The 25545-nt window shown below is 35.2% G+C and overlaps 2 protein-coding genes across 8 annotated transcripts in view; one reads left to right on the top strand and one right to left on the bottom strand.

The window, feature by feature from the left end:
- LOC144967421 (dynein light chain Tctex-type 1) overlaps positions 1–8764 on the top strand; it is a 9889-nt gene extending 1125 nt beyond the window's left edge. The window contains exons 2-4 of the mRNA XM_078904599.1: positions 5211–5376; positions 6379–6456; positions 7848–8764. Coding sequence (XP_078760725.1) covers positions 5211–5376; positions 6379–6456; positions 7848–7918 — 315 coding nt within the window. The 3' untranslated portion in view covers positions 7919–8764. The remainder of the gene's footprint in view (positions 1–5210; positions 5377–6378; positions 6457–7847) is intronic.
- A 4414-nt stretch (positions 8765–13178) lies between these two features.
- LOC144967420 (sestrin-1-like) overlaps positions 13179–25545 on the bottom strand; it is a 409078-nt gene continuing 396711 nt past the window's right edge. For 6 of the 7 annotated variants that reach the window (XM_078904592.1, XM_078904595.1, XM_078904593.1 and 3 more), the window contains 6 exons: positions 23457–23627; positions 23049–23231; positions 22159–22383; positions 20924–21062; positions 20124–20590; positions 15008–19584 (listed from right to left, as the gene is read on the bottom strand). In XM_078904592.1, the coding sequence (XP_078760718.1) occupies positions 19498–19584; positions 20124–20590; positions 20924–21062; positions 22159–22383; positions 23049–23231; positions 23457–23627 (1272 nt within the window). In that variant the 3' untranslated portion in view covers positions 15008–19497. Of the gene's footprint in view, positions 19585–20123; positions 20591–20923; positions 21063–22158; positions 22384–23048; positions 23232–23456; positions 23628–25545 lie in introns of all 7 variants that reach the window. The other variant, XM_078904598.1, reaches the window with a different exon arrangement.

The following is a 25545-nucleotide window of genomic DNA, read 5'->3' as shown; positions in this document are numbered from 1 at the left end:
TTATCTGCAGACAATGAAGTGATAATTTAGATCAGTCCCTAAACAGTCCTAAGGGTTGGAATTTAACCCTTTACAAGATTGCCAATTTTCCGTATATTTACGGAATTTAGTATGCTTTAAACCCTCACTATATTTTTCAATCACTTGCTAAATGGGGAAAAAAAGTAACTACATAATGTCTTTTTACTGGAGTTAAGCACTCAGAAAGGAGTCCATCAATGTGTTTCCTTAAAGTTAGGTAAATTTTTGCCTCCTGAATTGGCAGCCCTGCCTTTAAAGCATTTATCATTTACCTTTCTAACTCAGAACTGATGTTATCTGATTGTTTCCATAAAAAGAAGTTATAAACTAACTTACTGACTTAATTGTCTGTGAGCCATGTGTAGCATATGGCATCTCTATATATTAGGAGCCCTTCAGAGAAATTAAGCCATGGAATCTAGCGTTTATCCCAGTTATGAGACACTAGTCTGTCACATAGTACTTTTCATCGGATCAAACAGACCCAGCTACCCAATCAATCACTGCTGGGTGGATAGGGGAGTCAGAAAAAGGCTCGACCTCACCCAGGATTGATCCCAGTTCCTTTGGATGTGCTGCAAGTGCTCTACCACCTGAATTATTGGGGTTCCCATCTACCCATTTCATTTAAATCGCATTCAGATAGCCACATTTCCACTTCCAATGCTAAGTTAGACCTGTAAATTCTCAGTCAATTAACTGAAATCAGTCAGTTTGTCAAATTCAAATATTTAAAAAAGGAAAGAAAGAAAGAAATAAAAAAAGAAAGAATTCACAAATCGTAGTCGAATGACCGTAAAATAATTAGGAGTGTTCCACAGCGCTACGCATAGCTCATGGGGACCGTTTATATTAACGATGTATATATTGCCAAGACAAAGCGACGCTTTTTATAAAAGGCGTGTCTGAACACTTCCCTGGGTATTTTCACACATCCTTCGTTAAATTATTTTTTCACTTTCCAAACCGTCGTGATCCCAACTGTAGCCAATTTTAACTGAGCCACTGAGCGATAAATTTCACTGTTTCGTCTAAGCCAAAATTGACCACATTTACCTGGGGAGTCTCAAAAGTATGATAAAGTAAATTGCGAATGCCGCAAGTCCGTTATGTAGACATCTTCAAATCGAAAGTTAGGATAGATTGCTACAAGCACATTTCGATTGCCTCACGTTTTAAACAAACTGGTTGACCGTTTCTTCACTGATTGAGTACCTGATCATAAGGAACAATGGTAAGTAGCCTAATTAATTCCCGTGCAAATCAGGACGTTTTCTGGCATTGTTTTGCTCAAGCCCAAGCGAGCTTGCTGTTTTGTGGCGATTTACCTTCTTTTCGATTCTTTGAATTTTTCCGCTACGCCTGCCGAAGTTTCTTCTTAATAATTCACTTCTACTTAATAATTCATAATTCAGTGTATTGGCCTGAAGTCATATTTATTTAAGTTTTTTTTTCTCTGTCATTTACTGATTGAAAATCAAGTTTGCTCATTGCTACGTTATTCTAATGTTCTCACAATGGCTGAGCTGTTCGTGGATCGCAATTCAGACTTGTCGAGCATCGATAAAGGTGTGAGGAATAAATTCAATTGGTCATGGCTAGAAGTTAAAGATGATAATGGTGATTATTTTTCTATGTCAAAATAATTCCAGAGGCTGGAATATGACTTTGATTTTGATGAAGTCATCTTTACCTAGATGAATGACATGCTTATTTAGCATTCCTTCTACATCAAATTATGGCAGTCATACTTCCAGTAAGAAATAACACCCACTATTTTGATATATTGTATTTATCACTCTCCTCTCTCCAATGATGCCCTTATTTTTTAAAAAATAATTGAATCTTCAGTTTGTCGAAGAGTTTCAGTCAATTTTTATAGAGCTCATTTACAGGTCTATAAGTGTGCTTCACAACATCTCATGTACTCCCATCATTTTACTTTAGTTCTTGTAAGGAGATAAATTCTAGATCTTTAATGTTGACAATCCCATCTTTCCCCTTTTCCTGGTTCTGAAATTATCTGAATGTACGTGTTGTAAAATCCCTAACACTTCACACCTCCTGATTACCACTCGATCTCCATTAGAGGCAGGCTGGTATTTTGGGATTGTTGTTTTCATGTGTGCGTGTGTTTTTTTTTTTCCTTGCATTGTCAGGCACTGTTTCATACACACTTTTTCAGATCTTTGTATTTCTTTGAAGCTCACTTTAAAGCTTTAAAGCCATAAATCTCATATAGGATTCAATTTTTAACCTTAATGATGGCATTTGATGAAAGGATATTTTAATTTTTTTTTTTGCGTTTTGTTTTTAGCAAATTAGACAATGATTTGGTTGCTTTTGTCAATTGCAAACAATTATATTAGCATTCCTATCCTGTTCTGAAATTCAGAGATCGCCCCCCACATAAATCGAATGTGAAAAAAAGATGAATGCCAACAAAGGAGAATAACTCTCTACTACATAAAATGTAGTTGTCTGATGTCACATGACTTCCTCCCATTCAATCCTTAGCGCCACCCTGCACACATTTGACTATTCATTCATTCATATGTGCTTGGCTGTGTTGTGTTGACTCGGCAAAGTTTAAGTTCAATTTCAAGTGTTTGATAAATTTCAGCCTGTTTTTTTGTAGATATGATGAAACTGAAAGCATTCGTCTTTTATTTCTTTATCAAGTTCCTCTTTTTTATGTCTTCCTCTTTTCTGTCATTAGGGGTGGGCATGTCTGTTATTGCTATTATTTTTTGGTGAAAAAATATTGTGTTTTTATTTATGGCTTTTCTAAAATCTTTGTGGTAAAGAAATGTTGTGTGCTTTTAATCTTAGATGGCAACATATTCTTATTAACTGGGCACTGGCGTTGACGTTACACGTTTGTGACCTATAGTCTCAAAACGGTATTATGTCTGGTGTGAACAAGACGACTCATTGTGGTTTTAAAGAATGTGAGTTTCTGTTTTTTTGGTCAGTTCAAGAAACTATCTATTATCGTCAATAAAATGTGAATAGTTGAATGAAATGGAAGCTTTGATTCATTTAACGAAAACAGATGATGTGGACATTTTGGGTTGAATAAAATGTTGTAAGCTTTTTGGCCTACTGTAAAACATCAATAGATTCAATTTTCAGGTTTCAAATCACCCTCTGACATAATACCATTTTGAGCTGGTCGGTCCTCTTGTGAATTTTTTTTGTTCTGTTTTCTCATTTTATTTTTTCATCACTCTTCAAACCTTTGTTTATCTTTTAGTTTTTTTTGGTTACAATTGCAGTTTAGCCCAGATTCTTGACCTGATTGGGACTTCCAGTATATTTTAAAGATTTTTGGTGAACAAAGCAAATGAGTCAAAGAATATCAGGAGAAAAATGAAATTCTCCTTTTCATAGGGTTTTCAAGTTCCATACATTTCTAAGTTCTGGAGAATACTCTATGAATGATTTTGTTGTTTTTATGAATATAACGACAACCTGGCTTAGGTTTTGATATGTATAGAGTGTAGGAGGTGTGAATTGTGTTTGTTTTTTTAATAGAGTTATTTAGTCATGTAATTTGATCTTACCAAAAACATTTTATGATGATGATTATTATTATTATGATTATTATTATTAGTAGTAGTAGTAGTATTAATAATATTATAGTTATTGTTATTATTATTGTTATTATTATTATTATTATCATCATAATCACTATTACAAAGAAGCCAGTAATTTAAATCGTCACTTAATTGGAGGGCTGATCTGTCTGTGATAGAATTCTTTCCATACATCTTCTGGTTAATCAGAATGCATGTCAGTTCATTGGAATTGTTTAAGACCTTAATCAAATTATGCTATAAGAATTTTTCTTGTCCAAGTAATCGAAAGGATAGACATGCCTATTGAGATGAGTAAGAATGAAGCTTCCTTGACTTCTATAGAACAAATAGGTCCTTTAACTAATAATGACATTGAGTCACCACCACCCATTCCCTTATACAGTGGATTCTGTATAAAGTCAACTTCTGCTTAAAGTCAACTTCTGCTTAAAGTCAACACCTCTTATTGGTCTCAATTTTTCTGTTTAAAAAAAGAGCTTTTATATAGCACAATATCCACTAAATGAGCTCGAAGTGCTTTACAAAGGGTCTCTGACCAACAGCAACATTTAACATGTAGAACGAGGTATGACGTCTGTTAGGCGAAGTTACAAATTTTTTTTTTCCAACAGAGACAATGCTGTTAATGGCCAGGTTCTCATTTTACACCCGAGTACAGTGAGAGAATGTGAGTAAAGACCCTTTTCCAAGGACTCAACAATGTGCCAAGCGAGGATCGAACTCAGGACCTTCCTATCTGAAAGCGAATGTCATACTACTATAACACATAGCCGCACATTGTCCTTTATCTAAGTGTGTTTTATTGATAATGGATAAAGTCAACCTTGCTTAAAGTCTCAACTAATTTTTCTGGTCTGACGGTGTTGACTTTATCAGGTTTCCACTGTATCTGGTAAAATGTTATACTTTATTGATTTGACCATTTGCATTGGGTTTTTGTGTGTGTGTGTGTGTTTAATTTTATGAGTGTTTTATAGGGAAAATAATAATAGAAGCGTGGATTTAATCTACAGATGGTTTGTGAATTAAAATGAATTTTCTATTCCACTTTGTTATTGTCATTCTATTTCTTCGAGCTTCAATCAGCAACGGTTGCATTATATATTGTGTGTTTGTGTGTGTGTGTGTTGTTTGATTTTATCTTGCAGTTTGGCTTTGATTGATTTTACTTCTTAAGGTTGTTTCAAGAAGATTTTTCTAAAATATTCTTATTTTTTTTCTCTCTAAATTAAATATCATATGCTATTTACTTTTAAAATAATTCAACAGTTTTTACCTTTGCTCATATAATATTTTCTATGTGTAGAAACTTAATCGAATACAGGCAATATTTTTTGGTTGTTTTTTATTCATTTTAACTTTGTATCTCTTTTTTGTTGTTGTTGTTGTTGTTTGTTTGTTTATTTCTAAACTGCAAAATAATTCAGATGTATCTATACATTCGAAATGATTTCTCATTTTTCTTCTTTTTTTTTTTTTTGTAACCAGTCCAGTCTGACTCAAGAAATTTTTATTACACATTATTGTTTGTTGGTTTAGCATTATTTTAAAAATGTTATATTGATATGTTCTAATCTCTCTTTCAAGACGGCCTTTGTCGTTGATGAGGTCACAAACATCATCAAGGAGGCCGTAGAAGGTGCCATTGGTGGTAATGGCTACCAACACAACAAAGTCAACCAGTGGACGTCCAACGTCGTGGAGCAATGCCTCAACCAGCTCACCAAACTGGGAAAACCCTTCAAATATATCGGTAAGGATGGCTCAAATTTAACTTTATGAGCATCATCATCATCATAGCTTGTTGCTCCAACACCGAACTCTGGGGAGCAGACTCGTAGGTCATGGTCAGTACAGCTGGGCCCGTCCTGGCATTCTCTATGGATGTGCTCCATCGTCTGCTCTGGGCATCCACATGTACACAAGCTGATTGGTCTCAGCCATTCCCCACTTTTTCATGCTTCCAGTTGTTCTCCAAAGTTAATGATAAAAGTATTTTTATACAAGTAGTCCTTCGGGCCTCCTGGAGCCAGAGTTTATCCTTATGTCTATAGCGTGAAATGGATAAGAGCAATTGATTACTTTCTACCTTGGATTGGATGGTGATCTGTCGCAAAGTACTGTCCACCAGATCTAACAGATCAGATCCAGTTACTCGATCACTGTTGGGTCAGGGGGAAAAAATCAACTTGACTGGGGAGCTGGTCCCTTTGCGCGTGAAGTGAGTGCTCAACCAAATTAGCTATCGGGTCCCCCCAGGCTTTATAATGAAATTAGCACGAATTTGAAGCAAACAAAATTATTGTTACAATTCCGCTAAACAGTCTCTATAGAAGTAAGGGCTGGACTTATTCAATGGTGATTTGTTGATATGGTTGATACATTTCAAAGTTTATCTCAAAACTAAAATTGTATTTTTCTCACCCTAAGTGTGTGTATTTTTTTGTTTTGGTTTGTGGTGTTTTTGTGTGCGTGTGTGCTATCAAAATAGAAAGTGGGAGGGAAGAGTGTGTGTTTTGCATTCATGTGTTTGTGTATATGTGTGCGTGTATTAGAGAGAGAGAGATAGAAAGAGAGTTGGTTGTTGAGTCAATGTCATTCTGTGATATTAAAGGTTTTGTTTAAGAATTGTTTAACCGTCACTTTGAGCTGTTATTTGAATGGTAGCGGGCGCTTTAGAAATAAACAATAAACAATATCATTATGCTTGTCTGGCCTTATTCGTAAAATGAGCCGATTATTTTGTCTCTTCCAGTGACCTGTGTCATCATGCAAAAGAATGGAGCAGGACTTCACACCGCCAGTTCTTGTTTCTGGGACAACTCCACAGACGGTAAGTACATTTACTTACTTACTTTCTGTCCTTTATGCACATCTGGCAGCCACAAAGGTCCTCTACTCTCGTCTGTTCTGGGCTATTCTTTTGGATTCTCCCCCCATCTGAAGCTAAGTTCGGACTCCATGGCTCGTTACTCCAAGTGTTCCTCTGTTGTCCATGCTTTCTTTTCTAGTAGAGTGTTTTTGGAGGGGGGGGGGGGGTTCAAAGAACAAGGAGGATTCTCTGAAGACTTGCTGAATGGAAAGCTGACAACTTTTTAAAGTCTCCTGTCATCCTTAAACATTCAGAGTCATAAAGGCAGACGGTGTGGACACAACAGTCTGTACTTAGTCTGTGTCAAAATGTCCCTGTTTTGTTGTGTTTTTTTTTTGGAGGGGGGTGGGGGGAGGGGACGGATTGCCTCATCTTTTTTTCCCATTATTTTGTGTCATTAAACTATTGATGGATCAGATGAGCACCTGGATTGCACAGAAACGAACATGGTTCAAAACCTGTGATGCTTCAAAACCATTTTTTCCCCATATTCCTGTCCAAGCAGCAATGAAATGGTATCTGGACCTGCAGGTTTTGAACCATGTTCATTTGTTTGCAATCCAGGTGCTCATCTGATCCATCAATAGTTTAATGACACAAAATAAAGGGAAAACAGATGAGGCAATCAACTAAAATGTCTGAAATAGATCCAAAACAATAAAATTGTGTGATCATTCGTTTATTTTAATCACTGGCTTGATAAAAACAGCTACTGTCTTATTTCATCATCATTTTCAGCTAAAAAGGTTGTAGTTCTATTTACAGTATGGCTCAAACTCAATGTCATCGCCTTTGTAAACTCATAGCCTGATTCTAACCAAAAAAAATCGTCATCAAAGAAAACTAAGATGATGTGGAAAAAAAAATTATTGTAACCAATAGCTCAACCTTTAGAATCGTTTATTTCCTTGAATACTTCTAACAACAACTCACTTTTCACTTTCGTTTGGTGATCTTCTTTTGTGACGTCATTTTTTGGTCAGTATCCGGCTTTTAGTTTATGTAGGCCACCCACGTCAATGAAAATCTTTTTTTTTTCTTTGTGAGAATAATGTACTGAGCAATACTGATATATTCGAGTAGTGAGCTGTTGAATATGGTATAGTCTGAAATTGTGAATTTTTGACACTCTACGCTGCACTGTATTTTGAAAATGGTGTTGCAATGGAAAAAGACCAAAAAATAAAGATGACATTCTGAGGTAACAACCAATTCACGTCTGCTTACAATCATGAAAGAAAAAGAAACCAGTTCTTTTGTTAAAGCCATTTTGTTGCTGATTGAATTTGAATATTTATATTAAGCTATTACTTATTAATCGTCAACCGTTATATTTTTTTCTTGTTTTTCAGGAAGCTGCACAGTGAGGTGGGAGAACAAGACCATGTTTTGCATTGTCAGTGTATTCGGCTTGGCTATCTAGTCGGCTTCCATTAGTGTGTATATATTATTTTTTTGTTTTTTTTAAATTATTCCCTAGGGGGTTTATTTTGGCAAGTTTTAGCCTCACAATTTTTGCCATTAATGCGCTGCTGTCGTAAAGTTGGGAGAATAGATTCCAAGAAATTTATATTTGAGTGTCCAACTCAGGTCATCAAATGTATCATGTATTGAAATTACATTGAAATTTTAAAGACATGAGTCGGGATTTGGTACCAAAATGAATCTGAACGAACCTTTGACATCAACATCCAAGGAATGTTGGGTTTTCTTTTTTGTTTTTCCCCCTTTTGCTTTGGAAATAAATGAATAATTTTGTGTGAATGCATTTCCTGATTGATATTTGTGAATGAGATTGAAAGTCAATTTGAGCAATTTTTTGTTTGTCTTTTTATTATTATTATTATTATTATTATTATTATTATTATTATTATTATTATTATTATGTATCATTATCATTATTATTTTCTGGTGATATGTTAGTTACATAATTTAATATATTTGTACTTGTACATAATAACTTCAAATCCTTTTCATTTCAAACAAAAATCTCATTTCAATCTATTAAGCCTTTTGTTTTCTTTTTTCCTCTTTCCTTATCTTTCGTCAGTTTGAAAGTTACTCAATTTTTATCTTAATTTGGTTCTGTCCTTTTTCTTCTCCTCTCCTCCTCCTTGCCGAGTAAAAACAGTCTATTATTTATTCATTATTATTATTACTACTGGTGTGTGTGATATTCTTATTCTTAACTTTTTTTCCAATCTTTACTTCCAATTCATAATCATCATCCATCCCATGGATCCAAAATAAACATTTTTCAAGAACCACATTTTATTGTCGTTATTGTTTGTTGTTTTTTTTTTTTGTTTTGTTTTTTTTTTTTGGGTGGGGGGGGGGGGGGTTAAATCTTTAAAGTAATTTGTGACCCACAATCTCAAAGGCTAATATGTCAGGTTGAACAGGATGCCAGATAAGTGAATTTTAAGTTTTAAAAAAAAGAATAGATATATGAAATTTTAACTTTTACTTTTAGTACTTAGAGATACTTGTCCATAATTTGACCTTCCCAATAAGACATGTAATGGCGGGGTTCTAGTTGTTAGAGACCTCGCTTCACACCCAAAGGGACCAAAATCGAACCGGGGGTGGGGAGCATGGGTTTGCTGGTGTACGCCGGAAATGCAGGCGAATGAGAATTTCTAGGCAGGTCTTGTCGGTTGAGGGAGTTGATAGTTCACCTGCATATGCTACCATTACTACTACTGCTACTGACATTCCATGTGAAGCATTTCTTTTGTGTAAGTGTAAGTTTTTGTGATTTATAGCAAGGCTATTTATATTTTCAAACTATGTTTGATGTTTTCATACAGTATTATTTCTAGTACATTTTATAGTATTGTCGAGCTTGGATCATATATTATTTGGATTCAGTTTTTCATTTTATAGAATCTGTGACAATAACACACTATAATATCAACTATTACAGTCACTTTTATATTTAGTGATTTTGTAAGTGTCACATAATTTTGTTTGATTGCCAGCTTGATGGGTCACTGGATTGTTTCAGGTTTTTTTGAGTATGGTATTCATCACTTTCAGGCTTAGTAGTGACCGTTGCCAACTTTGACCTTTGGTGGGGAAATCAAGATTTTTTTCAGACCCTCCTGTCCACCCGGTAGTGATTTATGTAGCTGGGTCTGTTAGATCTGGTGGAAAGTACTTTGAAATGAACTAGCTTCCTATCCAAAAGGTGGTAACTAGCCTTTGGATTGGAAGGTCCTGGTTTTGAATCCCGCTTTGAGTGGCGCATAGTCGTCCTTGGGGAAAGGCTCACAATCTTTCACTATACTTAGGTGTAAAATGAGTACCTGGCTGTTAACTGTTGTTCCTGATTTTTTAAAATGTCATTTCATCTGACAGGCATTACGTCTCGTCCTACAAGTTAAGTGTCGCTGTTGGCTATGGACCCTTTGTAAAGCACTTTGAGCATGTTTAGTAGAAAATGTCCTACTTCAAAGCTCGATTAAATTAAATTCATAGTCATAGAGGGACCCTTTACATGTGCACGGATGAGGCTTTTAGGTCATGTAAAAAGAAGACACGTTGGGTTGGTCAAGAAATCTTGTTCCCTATTTATATTTGATATTTTATTTAGCGCAATATCCACTAAAAGTGCTCAAAGCATTTTACAAGTGGTTCCTGACCAACAGCAACACGTAACGTGGTAGAACGAGACATGTCGCCTGTAAGGCGATATTACAATCTTTTTGGACATAGATAACGCTGTTGACGGCCAGGTACTCATTTTACACCTGAGTACAGTGAGAGAATGTGAGTAAAGAGCCATTTCCAAGGGCTTAACTGTGCACCAAGCGAGGCTCGAACCCAGGACCAATTTGAAACAGTCCCCTTTGTCTGACTTTTTCTTTGGCGCTTTAATTGTTAATTAATTGCTATGTGGTCTAGTTGTATGACACTTGCTTTTGGATCGGAAGGTCCTGGATTCGAGCCTCGCTCGGCGCATAGTTGAGTCCTTGGAAAAGGCTCTTTACTCACTTTCTCTGACTACTCGGGTGTAAAATGAGTATCTGGCCGTTAACATCGTCGTCTTCTGTCCGAAAGAAATGGTAATATAACAGGCGTCATGTCCCATCCTAAATGTTGTGTTGCTGTTGGCCAGGGACCCCTTGTAAAGCGCTTTGAGCACTTTTAGTGGATATTGCGCTATATATAAATGCTCAATTAAGAATTATTGCACAACAGTGAAAACCCTCAGAAAAAAAATAAATCAAGGGACGCTACTCATACAAACCTACATAGATTGTTCCTTATTACGTAGTTGCCTCCCTTAAATCATAAAATTGCAAGCGAATACTACCACTTCCAAATTCTTGTGGTATGATAATCGGAAGGTCCTGGATTCGAGCCTCCTCGGCGCAAAGTTATTCCTTGGCAAAGGCTCTTTACTCACTTTCTCTCATCGTACTCGGGCGTAAAATGAGTACCTAGCCGTTAACAGCGTTGTCTTCTGTCCGAAAAAAATTGCAATATCGCCTGGCGTCATATCCTGTCCTAAATGTTAAGTGTTGCTGTTGGCCAGGGATCCCTTGTAAAGCGCTTTGAGCACTTTTAGTGGATAGTGCGGTATAAATATAAAAGCTCAAGAATTATTGCCCAACAGTGAGAACCCCGGGCGAAATAAAAAAATTCAAGGGTTGCTACTCTTACAAAACTACATAGATTATTCCTTATTACGCAGTTGCCTCCCTTACATCATAAACTTGCAAATGATCACTACTTAGCACTCCAGTTCATAACACTGGAGTGTAAACGTGCGTATGAGGCAGTGCCAGATAAAGAGCTTGCTTCCTTTATCTCAATAAATAAATAAATAATAAAAGGTAATGATAACTTTTTAAATGTCCGCGTTTGTTTCTGCTCATTTTTGCTTTCAACTCAATTTGATGATAATATTTATATTATGATTATTATCACCATCATCATTATTATAATTTTAATTCGCATCTATTAACCCTATTTTTTCTGTCAACACCTCCCCCATAATGAAACCCACCACCCCCTCCCCCCTCACCCCCTTTGCAAACTTTGCATAATTATTGTTATTCCCATATAGAAAGTGTCCCATATAAACACTGGCTTTTGTTATTATAGGGTTAGATAACGTATTGAATCCACTATCTACCTTTGTTGAAGCTATTACAAAATACCAGCAATAAATCTTCTACTTTTCCTTAAGAGATAAAAACATCTTTATAACGTTCCGCTTCATGGGTCTTCTTTTTAAAATGTACTGGGACTGGGAGAATCTATTCTTAATATTATTATTACTATATTGCACTGCTAAGCCACAACAACATAGTTATAGGGAATGAGATAAGCGGAAGAGTAGCGTCCCTTGATTGGACGTCACCCATAGTCTGTGACGTCACCGGCGGAAAAGTTATTAGAGAGAGAACGTCATGTTGGTTGTGCGCATGCGTCTCTCGTCCTCTCACTCTCATTCCCTATAAAATATTAGATTTCAGGTCCATTACAACAGCCGTGGTGCCAGAATTTATTCCATTGGTAATATAGAAAAGGACAGCAACAATATTGGGTATATTGTGAAGCTTGTTTAGTTTCATTTTTCGGCGCTTGCAATACTTTTAGGTCATCTCGGAGCCAGTAGATAGGGAAAAGTGTTGGTTTTATCTTTTTTTTTCATATTTATTTTAAAAGGTTTTACGGCGCTTGTGACACATTTAGGTCATTTCAGCATCAGTAAAAAGGAAGAAAATGGGATAGTAAAAATATTCTAGATTTACAAATACACTGTATGAGTGTATTGAGAAAAAGTAAGACAAAGGGGAATGATTCTGATAGGGAACAGATGTAGATTCTGAGATCCATCAATGTAGGACTTAGTTTAGATTACGTAAAAGTTTTGTCCAAACAAAAGTCCTCACCAAGAGGAATTCACTCGACTGTTTACAAATCATGACATTGTCGTCGGAACGTCGGAAGGTCCTGGGTTTGAGCCTCCCTCGGCGCATAGTTGAGTCCTTGGAAATATACCAAATACAGTTGGCGGCGTCGGATAATCTGAGGCGGTATAAGATTATTTTTATAAAGTCGCAACTTTTTCTTGGTACTGATTCTATTTATAAACCAAGTCGCTTTGCTCCATTGACGGAAAACTCAATTTTGTCTAGAGTAATTCAGTTATCCACTGTACATACACAGGCGCCATGTCTCGTTGTACATGTTAAGTGTTATTAGTGGCTAATGACTCATTGTTAAGCGCTTTGGGCACTTTTAGTGAATATTGCGCTACATAACTGCTCCACTTTTTGTGAGTGTATTTGGGGGGGGGGGGGGGGGGGGGGGGACGGACGATTCTTACACTTTTGCCATTTGGAATTCCGACCGTGTTCCCAACAACTGTGCAAGCTTGCTAGTGTGCGTTGGGAACAAAGTTCGAATTCCAAAACGCAAGAGTGTAAGAAATCTTTTATTCTACCCCTCACATCGATTCCCATTTCGTCATCTCTAAATAAAGGACATCTTCAAAAACACTTAAATAATATCTCTTTTTAAGAATCTGATTTTTTGTGAAATTTAACGATTTATAATCTGACGTCACATATTGTTATTGTGAACATATCATTATGCGTTATTATACTATTTAGGGTGAGGGGTGGAATAAATGGAATACTAAATGACAACAAAACAAGATGAAGACATTATTTTTTTAAGATTTTGACATTTTAATTTGATGTAGAATATCCAAGCATTGTCATTATGACATCAACTACATTTATCATAATATTTATTATAAATTTACTTGGGACTGAAAGACGAGTGTTGTGTACATAAAATGCAATGCCACGTACCTTCTTTAAATTAAAAAAATAAATAAATAAAAACGACCATCAAATCGTTGTAGAGGTCTGCACACCCCCCTCTCTCTCTGAGGAACAATGGGAACGGTGGTTGGATGGGGGGGGGGGGGGGGGGGGCAAACACTTGCATGGATCACTTTCTCAATATTATCATTTTGATTACAAATGTAATATATAGGTAAGGTCATTCAAAACACCTCTAATTGGGCAATTTCTACGAAAAGGTTAATCTCCTTCAAAGAGATTCATTTCGTTTTAAACCCCGCCATTCGAGGTAACTGATTAAGACTATAATCTTATTTGTAAAAATTAAACAGTTCTTTCCACACAAGTCCATACACAAAAAAAGGTGTGGGGGGGGGGGGGGGGGGGGGGGGGGGGCAACTTACACGATTTGACAGTAGGGGGTGATAACATTTATTACAATGACTATAACATTAGTTTACAAAATGACGCACACACACGCACAATTACACAAACACGTACAAGAACACAATTATGGTATTTTTGTTTCAATTTTTAAAAACTGAACTAAAAAAATAACTAAACTAAAACTAGGTCATTTAGATAAATATAAATGATTTAGTTTTAGTGTTTGGTTTAGTTTAGTTGAAAGAATCACCAGGGAAGACAAATAAGGCTAAGCTCTCGCTAGTGTTGAGAAATCAGAGAGACAAAATTCACACTCTAACTCTTCTAACCCATCCAAAATATTATAATTCAGTCTTTGGCATTAACTTAAGCTCCAGCTTAAATATCCACGATTGAATAATAGTATCATAATACAGGAGGAATAATTTTATATTGAGAGCTGATTGTATGTCTCACTACTAAACAGGCTTCAACATTGATCTTAAGATTTAGAACCGAAATCATTTGCCATAGAATAGAACTTTGTCCGAATCTTACAAAATATTCCTAAATTCTTGAATTGCACGAGCAGATTTAATATGGCAATCAGTGACAGATGGTTGATTATGTCTTTGAGATGATAGATTTTCAACTACAAGAAAAATGACAGGCAGGCGGGATAGACGGAACAAACTGACATTAGTGAAACATACTACCAGGCGTACATTCATAGACATAATAATATCACTTGTTGAATTAAAAACACACACACAAAAAAAATGGATAAAAATTCATCACGATGGTTGGTTCACTTCCAGATGTTTAAGTATTAAAGTAGATATTTGTACCTCTGTAACAGTTCAGTGCACATTCCCCAATTCAAATTTCAATTAACTGCATATTTTTTATGTTTAGTTACGCAATGTAAATGCTTACATATGTTTTTTTTTTTTTGTTTGTTTTACATTTTAGTTCTATTCCAAATTACATCAATATAATATCAGAGATTTAAAAATCTTGACATCACAGGGATAAAAATCAGTTGAGTTAGACCGAAAGTCTGCTGCACTGTCTTCTCTTACTTATTTCAGTTTAAGTTTAAAAACAGTGACTAATAATAACCAGATGAAAATAAAATTGTTTAATTATTGTTGACACGTGAAGGGGCTCATCTCTTTAAGGTAGAAAAACAAACTAATTTACAATTTGCACAAGACAAGTAGCTCTAAATCTAACGTTTGAAAAGTGCAAGAAATTATGTTTCAGCCCAGGTCTGGCATACAATAGAATCATCCATCGTTTCAATGTTCTGTTGTGTATTTTTTTTTCTCCTAATTTTTAATATTATAAAGTGAAAAGAAAGCAATAATTTTTGGTTTTTCAAGAGTTTCACAATAACATGAAGAATAAAATGTAAAAACATTTCCCGTTGTTTTTTAATTTTATCCATCATTTTGGTTGAAGACATTTTTGGTTCACCTGTGATCACTGTAAGTGGTTTTGATATTATCACCGACGATGGAATGATCAAGAACTAAAAGTTTAAACCAATCAATCAATCAACATATATATATGTACTATTAATACTAATACTATTTTTACTAATTACTCGAAAACCAGGAGTGAATATGAGAACCATTAATATTCAAAGTGTTTATAAACATAACATAATATTCTTTCAGAATTTGCTCAATTCAATTGTCATTATAAATTTGAATCGGATTTGAGGAATTGTTGGATCAACAAGATGTTAACATTACCACAGAGGGGAAGCGAATGTCGATTTATTTATTTATTTATTTAAGTCGCGAGCGAGGGTGGGCGAGTGTGAGGGAAACAAATTATCACCTCGCCAGAACTCACCATTCACGGAATTGATTTGGATTTGAATTCATTGATAAGAGATTTGCCATTCAATGAAAAAAACAAAAACAAAAGACAATAAACATTGGACATATCTATTTACATAACTAGAGTAGTAAATATATAATATGTACACCAACAAATACAGCGTCATGAATGAATGTACACTTTGGAAATTAATTAATGGCAGAGAACAAAATAGAATATAATTAACAACAAAAATATGAATGTCTCACATCCATCTTCTCCAACTTAAGCAGTTTGAAAGCAAGACAAAAAATTAAAAAAAAAAAAAAAAAAATTGTTAAAAAAAAGACATTAAAAAAGGAAAAAATTGAAAGAAGAAAAAAAAAATAGAAATAGAAAAGACAGAAAAAAAAAAGATAGAAAAACAAAAAGATGAAACTGATAATTGATGCTTTGGCGCATCACTATAACTGTAACAATGAAGGAAATTAACATTAACATTAACATAGTTATGTAGCAGTACTTTAAAATTTTGAACATTACGGTGAGTCTTCTTTCCCCAATGACAATATTTAAAAAAAAACAATAATATACATGTTATATGTACAAATGAGTACCATTCATCATCATCATCATCGTCTATATACAAAACCACAAAGACACAACCATCTTTTAAGTGATAACATTCTCACATCATCTTGAAACAGTTCATTGCAGTACTCTAAATAAATTATCAATTTTTTTTTTTTCTAAATTGGCCAGAAAACTCATCCCTCCAATATCGATCTATTAACTTTAAATTGTTCGATATTTGAAGGATGAGTTTTCTGTGTCAAAATTTTAAATACATGTAGTTCAAATAACTAGTTAAGAAATAATTTTTTAAATCCAAATTCAAAACTCAATAAGGAAACTACATTTAATTTTTTTTTTAAATTTTCGTTGGTCATCAATATCAACATTCGCTATTACATTTTCCTCGAATTCAGACTTTTAGTTAGACATTTTTTTAAAATGCCAGACTGAATGAAAAAAAGACGAATAAGCTAAACTGGAATCGTCTCAAATATTCATCTCTGTTGCTATTTTTGGTAACTCGTCTTTAACTTATGTTTTATAAATGATAATAAAAATTTTAAAAACAATCATCCTGAATCTCCAGGCATTCACATCTTCTGATTCGTTCCACCATTACGTATGTACAGATTTATAAAAGGACATAGCATTTAGCAGTGACTAGTTTTTTGTTTGTTGTTTTTTTCTTATTTATATATATATATCGTTAGATTTATCTGTTTGTTTTGTTTACAGTCTTACTATCATTATAACTTGTATAATCTCTCCAGTCATCCATCCATCCATCCATACATCCACCCCTCCATCCATCCATCTACCCCTCGATCCATCCACCCATCTATCTACAAATACATGTTTTTGATTTCATATGACAATTGACATTAGTTTGTTGCTTTTTTCCACTCCACTCTCAATACAAAAAGTTTCCCTTTCTCTAGCTCTGATATCAGATCATAATCATTTTATAATCATCAAGTCCATCAGAGAGCAAGAGGGTTTTTAAAAAAATGGTGTTTGTAGCATGAAACGAACCTTAACAATTACTTGTTACCCTCTGCATAGAATGTTATTCTAATTCAGAGAACTTTTCATTGAAAAAAGGGACAATAACAATTGCTTGCTACCCTCTGGATCAAAAGCTCTTCTAATTCAGATTCTTGCCAGCTTGATTGATATTCGCCCATTCTCGCCAATCACTGGTGAATGAAAAGAAAGGACAAAAAAAAAAAACAACAAAAAAAAAAACCAAACAAAACAACAAAACAATGTAAAGCCAAGTTGAACCAGGTAATATTTAAATGCAAGTCGGGTGCTCTAACAATTGAGCTACAGGGCATAATAATAAACCAATTCCTAACCGGAATGTATAAAATCTAAAAAATGTAGAAAAAAAAACCAAAACTATCTCTCATCCATGCACAACAGTCAACGAATCAACACACATAGAAAGACACAGCCAAAATATCAAGTGCGTCGCATGATAACAAAAATTCACATGTCTGGATTTCAAAACCAAGCTTCTTCAATGGGAAGTGCTGTTTCGTTTGACAACAAGTTGATCACTGGTTATAGTTGACGCTACTCAGTGGCAGTGAGGGTGATATTATAGTTAATGCCCCTTCTGAGGGAGGTGGTACCAGCTGGCAACATGACTATCATGAAATGCAATCTGTCCGTGACAAAATGGCAGTAATGGGGATGGCATCAAATCTTTACTAACGACTACATATTTTGTTGTTTTTTTAAAGGATTTTTCTGTGCTTGTAACACATTACGGTTATATCTGCGCCAGTAAAAAAGGAAGAAAATGGGATACTACTACTACTACATATTTTCAAATTTCTAAAATTCACTGGTGGTTGTGAAGAAGGAAGGGGCAGAGTGAGTTCATTCTATTTCATTTGTTCATTGAAAAGAATTTGTAATTCCCACAAACCTTCAAGGCATTACTTTTTACAGTCCACAACTTCTAGCAGCTTCCTATCACGATGGCAGGTTAAAAAATGTTCATTGAAAGATTGAGAAATCGATCAAAAATCTCATGTCTCTTACAATGAATTTATCCGTTTCAATTGCAAAAATTAAGCTAAGCAAAAAAGAATGTTCATTACTATTCTAGGCAGGTCTATCATATCTAATGCTGTATGGTAGTGATACCTGGTGGTAAATCAAAGCCGTACAGTCGTGACACCTGATGGTAAATCAAAGCCTACGGTAGTGACACCTGGTTGTAAATCAAAGCTGTACAGTAGTGACACCTGGTGGTAAATCAAAGCTGACTAAAACTAAAAAGGCATTTCATAATGTCATAGTTGGAATAGACTATATGATATGGCTGATGACGGAAGCAATAACAACTAAAGACCTACCTAGATGCTGTTGTCACAACGTTATTATTGACAATAAGATATCATGGTCACTGGTAGCTGCACCATAACAAAACTCTATCTAATTAGGCAGTCTGATTCCATACTCAAATTACAAAACTTGGAATTTCATATAAAATCCAAAAAATAAATTTTACTTCTCGTATTATTTTAGGAGTCATGAGCTGACATTTAAACTAAGGACGAGAGTTTGTTAAATCAGATTTTTATGAGTTGTGTCGATTTCATACAGTAAAACAAAATTCCATGTCAAACAAGACAAATCAGCAGTAAAATCTGAGTGAATGCTTTTCAGTCGAATTAGCAAAAAATGACATCTACAATGTGAAATGGTGAGTGTCATTGCGGAAAATATGCAAGAAATATAATGGCAAAAAAACAAACAAACAAAGGGTTCCTAAAACAGGCCTCCAAAACAACAACGTTAATATATTTCTGAAATTTGATCTCCAAATATGATTGTCAGATTGTTTTATCAAAACATCCTGGCATCAATGGTAATGATAAGAAGCAGCTTTCCTCTTTTCAGAGCGATGATGATGATGATGATGATGATGATGATGAAGATGACGATGACGATAACATTTATTGCATGTAGCCATTAACCCTAATCCGTGCCAAGTCAGAATGAGGCAATCCTCTGGTTTGTCCGTAGCTGTCAAACACTGTGTCAAGGCAAGTCCAAAGTGTGAGAAATCAACCGATGCTTTGGTAATGAGAACTTGCTTCTTGAGAAGGGGTGTGTTGGGGTGGGGGATTAAATTGATGTTTTAAGAACACTGGATGATGGACATTTAGGTGGATGGTAGGATGGATGGATGGATGGATAAATGAATGACTGAGGGAAGGAGGGCGGGTGGGCGAGCTGAAGCGGAGAGTTGATTGGGTAATCTGACGACGATTAGAAAATTGTACAAAGTGAGGAGGGCGATGAACGGAATTTTTTTTTTAAAAAGACAAGGGTGGGTGGGTTGAGGGTTTTGGATGATGAGGGAGGACTTGAGAATTGTTCTTGTCTACGTCATGTATCGGTTGAGGGCTCGCAGGGCGTACAATAATTCAGCCTGCTGTCTGGCATCCATCAGCATCAAATTTACATGGACCTGGCGAAGAGAAAAGTGGAAATTGGAGGTGAACACGGCATTGCTTTTTTTTTTTTTTTTAAATGCTATTGCAATCTGGATAAAAACAGATTAAAGTATATCAAACAATTCGTCATGATCAGTTTGTACTTCTATACAGGTCTGATAACCCAATTTTGTATGGGCTCATTGTTGTCATGGAAAGACTCTCAAATCCATTACAACAATGTTATATCAAGCCTTGATCACACTTCCTATCTTATCTAAATACGACTTTGAATATTGTATTTAATTTCCTACTAAAAAATATAACTTAGCTTGATAATACTTTACTAGGTCTGGGCATGACAACCTGTATGTACATTCTATTCTAGCTGACAAAAGTTATCATTTTATTCTTTCAAAATGAAAAAAAATAATAGTAATGATACATTTACATCAATAAGATGAATGGGGTAATGTCGGAATACAACCAAAAAAACAAAAAACAAAAAAAAAGTTTTTTAAATTAAAATAAAAAAAAGAAGAAGCAGCAGCTCTGCATCAGATGATGAACTCACCTTTTCAGAATGTTTGAATTCCCTCATGACATTTTCATAATCTTTCTTCTGTAACCTTTCTGGGTAGCAGGTGAGGGTTTTCATGTAAGCTTTCAGATTGAATTCCAGGAGTTGCTCCACCTCCGAGTAGTCGTAGTCTTCGTGTAGGATTCCGTACATGGAATGGATGTGGTTCCAGATGGCACGTCGGAACGATGAGGTGTCCACCTCTCGGTTGTCACCCATCGTGTAATAGGTAAGCTGGTAGGCCGTAGAGAATTTGTTGTCAAGGAAGTTCCCGACGTCTGAATACAAACGGTTGGACAAAGAGAATCCGTGATCGTCCCAGGAGTAATCTCTGGCTTGGAAGATTGGGTAGCCACCACTCGTGTCCCGAGAATCAAAGTCTGTGTAGGAGAAATCTGATTCTTTCACGTATCGGAGGATCTCGGCTTTTGGGGAGGATTTTTTGTTGGACGGAACGGTGACTGAGGAAAAATAAATTGGTCATAATTAGCCAATGTTGTTACTATTTTTTTTTGGTTATTTGTAAATGTGATTTTGCAGCTAAGACCTGGAGCAAATATAAACATCAAAAATCGTTAACAAATCTTAACTCCTTTCTATTATTTTAAGGCGTAAAAATATTGAAATCTGTTTTAGAGGAAAAGAACCAAAAAAAAAAAGAAAAAGAAAAACATGAACTATGCGATGAGTGAGCCTCGAACCCAGGACCTTCCTATATCTGATAGAGAGTGTCATACTACAAGACCACATTATAGTCGCACTTAAGAATGATAAGGATAAAAAAGAGGACTTACTTTCAGCATTTTGATTTTCCACCAGCTTGAATCGTTTGATGAGCTCCTCTTCACTGGTGAGTTGGGACGAATTCTCGTTCAATCTCCTCATTTTCTCCATCAACTCCTCCACACCCAAGGATGCATCTTCTCTGGAAATCTGGAACCAGAAAAATCATTTTTAGAAAATCCACGTCAAATTGTCCAAAACTCGTTTAAGATGGATAACGATGGGATAAAGGTCATGGGGTCAACATTTATTATATTCTCATTTCTGTTCATCGGAACTCAAAAAAAAAGAAACCATCACCTTTTCCAAAAGACTAGAGTTGGGGAAAAAAGGATAACATTCAAGGTGAAATATCACAAGGTCACAGACCTTCAGAAATTGGTTACAGATGAGTGTTTAAAATAAACATGAAATAAATTGGAAGTCCAGTACCATATTTCCTCAGGGCAGTATTGATTCATTTGATGAAATGTCAAAATAAAATGTGAGTGTTTTTCAATTCCATTTCTTAAGTGTGTCTCATTAAAGAGAAACCTAATTTTAAATATGACTTTTACAAACCAAAAATTTTAATTGACAAGAAGACAATTTGACCTACAAAAATTATGCTAGTAACAATTTAATACATTTATATGCACAAGTATCATGCCTGCTAAATTTTATGCTATGAATAATTTGTCTTGTCTTGTCATTAAGTCGCAACTCAGTTCATCAAAGATAATCGCGACTGTAAGTAAGGTGAAGGCAGATGGACGTGCCAAGGCTTTTATTTTGATTTTATTGATTTCTCGTCTTGTCTTGACATTAAGGTTGAAAACCGTTTGGCATATCTATTTCACTTCCATCATCGGTACCTATCAGTTACTGAGGTAAGTCTAGAAGATATGTGACTCCTCGCCTCAAAACGGTATGTTTAAGATGCTGACATTTGAATTTATAGCCCAAAATAAGACTTGTTCGTATGCTTTATTGAGGAGAATGGATATCATCTTTTAGAGTGCAAAATTGCAATAATTCATATTTTTTACCTCATTAGCATCGGGTAAAATCATTTTTAGAAAATCCGTGTCAAATTGTCCAAAACTCGTTTAAGATGGATAACGATGGGATAAAGGTCATGAGGTCAACATTTATTATATTCTGGAATCCTTATAGTCTCATTTCTTTTCATTGAACTGTTTTTATGCGATTGGTCACATATCTAACTTTAGAAATTGCGTGTCCGATCTATTTGAATTTGACTCACATCGTTGGTATCACAGTTACTGAGGCGGTGGTCACATCCATCTCCGGAGTCGGATGAGTCATCGGATGCTGAACTGAGTCGTTGGTAGGAGAATCCGTCGAGATCCAGCTCAGGGTTGATGCCGCAGCCGTAGATGAAGGAGCACAGTGAATGGAAGTGAGTCAGGATGATGATGGCGTGCATCAACTCTGATAGGGACCAAGGTTCAGATCCTTTTAATAGGTTCTGATAAGATAGGGAGAAATAGAGAATAGGTTAATGGTTTTCTCATTGTCATTATTAACACTGAGATACTCTAATGTTATAAACAAAAATGAATATAACAGCTTCGACAACGAACAAATAAACACCAAACATGGAACGTTTCAGGCTCAAAACCCTTCTTCAGCCAACCATAAAAAAACAAGGACAAAAATACATTACTAAATTCCAGATAGACGACAGAGATATTTTGCAGGTCCTCTCAGTAGAAAAATCTTGGAAAGTAAATTCTTTAAAAATGCAGTTCGATATGTAACTAAGGAGTGCCAAATTGAGCAGAATTAAAACAACGCATAAAATGTTGGGGCACAAAAAATAGAGAAATTGTGGGAAGAATAGAAATAGGTGTAATTACTCTAATGTTGAAAATTTAAAAACCACAAAACACATGTTCACACCATAACCCATTCAGACATTACACATGATGTTGCAAAATCAAAACATCATCCATATTATTGCATTGTTAAACCTTAACGTTTATCATATACCCAACTATATGGCAAGTTTTGACAATCTGACATCAGTTGAACCTGGATAAAGAGGTATTAAAACAACATACTTGGAGGATATTGCCTTACATGTTTTAGTAATTCAATGCAATTTCCTAAGAATGAGACAAGGAGACTTACAGCTATGTGTTGTTTGGTTATGAGCCACGGGCGATGGGCCAGGATTTTGTTGATCTCATACAAGTCTTGTAGCTTTGCAGGGGCATGATCTAAACCTTTCAACCAATCAGGGTTGCCGTTGTGTAGTAAGAACTCTTGTTCATGGAGTTTAACAAGGTAGGTACAATGATGGCGAGCTGCGGCCTGGAGAATAAATAAGACACAGTTTGTTATTTTGTGTTGAGTAATAATAATAATAATAATAATAATAATAATAATAATAATAATAATAATAATAATAATAATAATAATAATAATAATGAAGCATTAATAAAGCGCACACTTCCACTCAAGGTGCTCAGGGCGCTATGAAAAAAACAAATTTAAATGACCCTCATCTTGAGAAATACTCTCAAACCTGGGACTTACCAATATGGCAATGTAGTGTCTATAATCGTATGGCAAGGGTCCGTCTTCACGAAGCAGGAAATTCTGTGTGGCCAGGAAGGTTCTGAGGTAATCGGGGTGATAGCCCATTACTTGACTGGCATGCTCTAATCGGTTGTTCTGGAAGAAAGCATCCAGGAAAATACTGTTGGTCTGGACAAAAAGAATAGAAGAAGAAAAAAATATATAAATAATTAAAATTATAATAAAATTCTTGAAAATACTAACGAATGAAAGAAAATGGAGAGGCTTCAGATGGGAACAATACAGGCAATGAACGTTTCCCACATTCTCTAATAAAATTCTTGCTACACAAGTAATTTGACAACATCATAAAATATGTAGAGGTTAGAAATACAAAGCCACTGAATTACTAGGAACAACCATAAATGGTGACAAGACATTGTCTTGCGTCCAGTATACCAGTAACAACCAATATTCATGGTTAAACAACATAAAAGAGGGGGGGGGGAAAGTGATCCCTTTGTAACATATATATCATATCATCTAAATTCAATCACCCCCCCCCCCCCCACACACACACACACACACACACACACACACACACACACACTCACACCCGCCCCTGCTCCAACCATCTCCTCCTCTTCCTCCCTCTGCAATACCCAATTCAATACATAACTTAAACCGGAAAGTTCAACCACCACCACCACCCACACGCCTTTAACTTTCAATCCAATCAGCTGATTCTGACCAAACCAATTATAATAAGCTTGCGCCGAACATCGAGGAGGGGTCAAGGTCGTATCCCTTTGATATGTCGTATGTTATAATTTATCACCATGACCTTATCAGATAGCGCGGCCATCGAGTTCCTCGACACCGACATCAATCAACGCCAGGACACAATGGGCGATAACCCAATTAACGACAACATGGAATGATATTGAAATAGAACAGTGCGCGGGCATGGCCTTAAACTGATTAAAGGGCCCACCGAGGAGATATCACCACATTATCCATCTTAACTTGCTAAAAGATCTATCTATAATATATATATATATATATATATATATATATATATATATATATATATATATATATATATATATATATATATATATATATATATATATTATATAAAACATTTCAAGTATAATTATAATTTGTTTCTATGTCTGCAGAAGAAACGAACTAACATCTAGGAAAGTACGAAAAACACAACAATCTATTTTCACTTCCACTTCCTGATGACAGCGAATTATACTTTAAATGTTTTATAAATCTCCTTTTATCAAAAAGTTGAGCACTATTAATACATGGTTTTTGTTTTTATAATATATATAAGCGTTAACCAACAGCCGCCCTTGGCTACAATAACATTGAGATTTTTGAGCTTTCATATAGCGCAATATCCACTAAACGAGCTCAAAGCGCTTTACAAGGAGTCCCTGGGCAACAGCAAGACTTATCTTGTAGGACGGGGCATTAAATAAAAGAGTTAAAAAGCCTATTTTTCTCGTAAAGAGCACGTCTAAAAACAATTCGTGCAAAAGCTACTTTTAACAAGTTCTTCAAAATCAAAAATCTATTATTATTTTCAAATAAAAACCTTTTTTAACTTCTCTATTTAAAAAGTGTGAATTGAAAATGAAAAAAACCCCAAACAAATCCGAAACATTTTCTGAGGTGACGTAGGCATTTTTCTGGAATATATTGAAATAGCAACTATGAATATAATACAATAATGTTGACAATGAATATGTACCGTTAATTTACTGACAGAAAAGCATATTATATATATTATATAATATCCATTTTAACGGAATTTTGCTTATAGCGGAAAATTTCTATTCATTTAAAAGGAAATCAAATAAAATAACCTTGAAATGTCTAAAAATAGGTCCAACTAAATACAGAAGAAAAATGACCAATAAATTTATCGTCGTAATTCTACAAGGCCAAACAGAATTGTTGACCCAACACTCGATATACACTAAGAAGCAAAACAAACATTCTCTTTAACTCTCCACTCAAAGTACAAACACGCAAACACAACCAAAAAACAGTACTTGACGGCATCAAGCATCCACTTAGAGGGGAAGTTACA

This window comes from Berghia stephanieae, chromosome 3, assembly GCF_034508935.2.
Source record: "Berghia stephanieae isolate SIO BIC M18660-M18661 chromosome 3, UCSD_Bste_1.3, whole genome shotgun sequence".
Classification (NCBI taxonomy): domain Eukaryota; kingdom Metazoa; phylum Mollusca; class Gastropoda; order Nudibranchia; family Aeolidiidae; genus Berghia; species Berghia stephanieae.
Note: the sequence above shows the minus strand (reverse complement) of the source record. Positions and strands in the feature narration are given on the sequence as shown.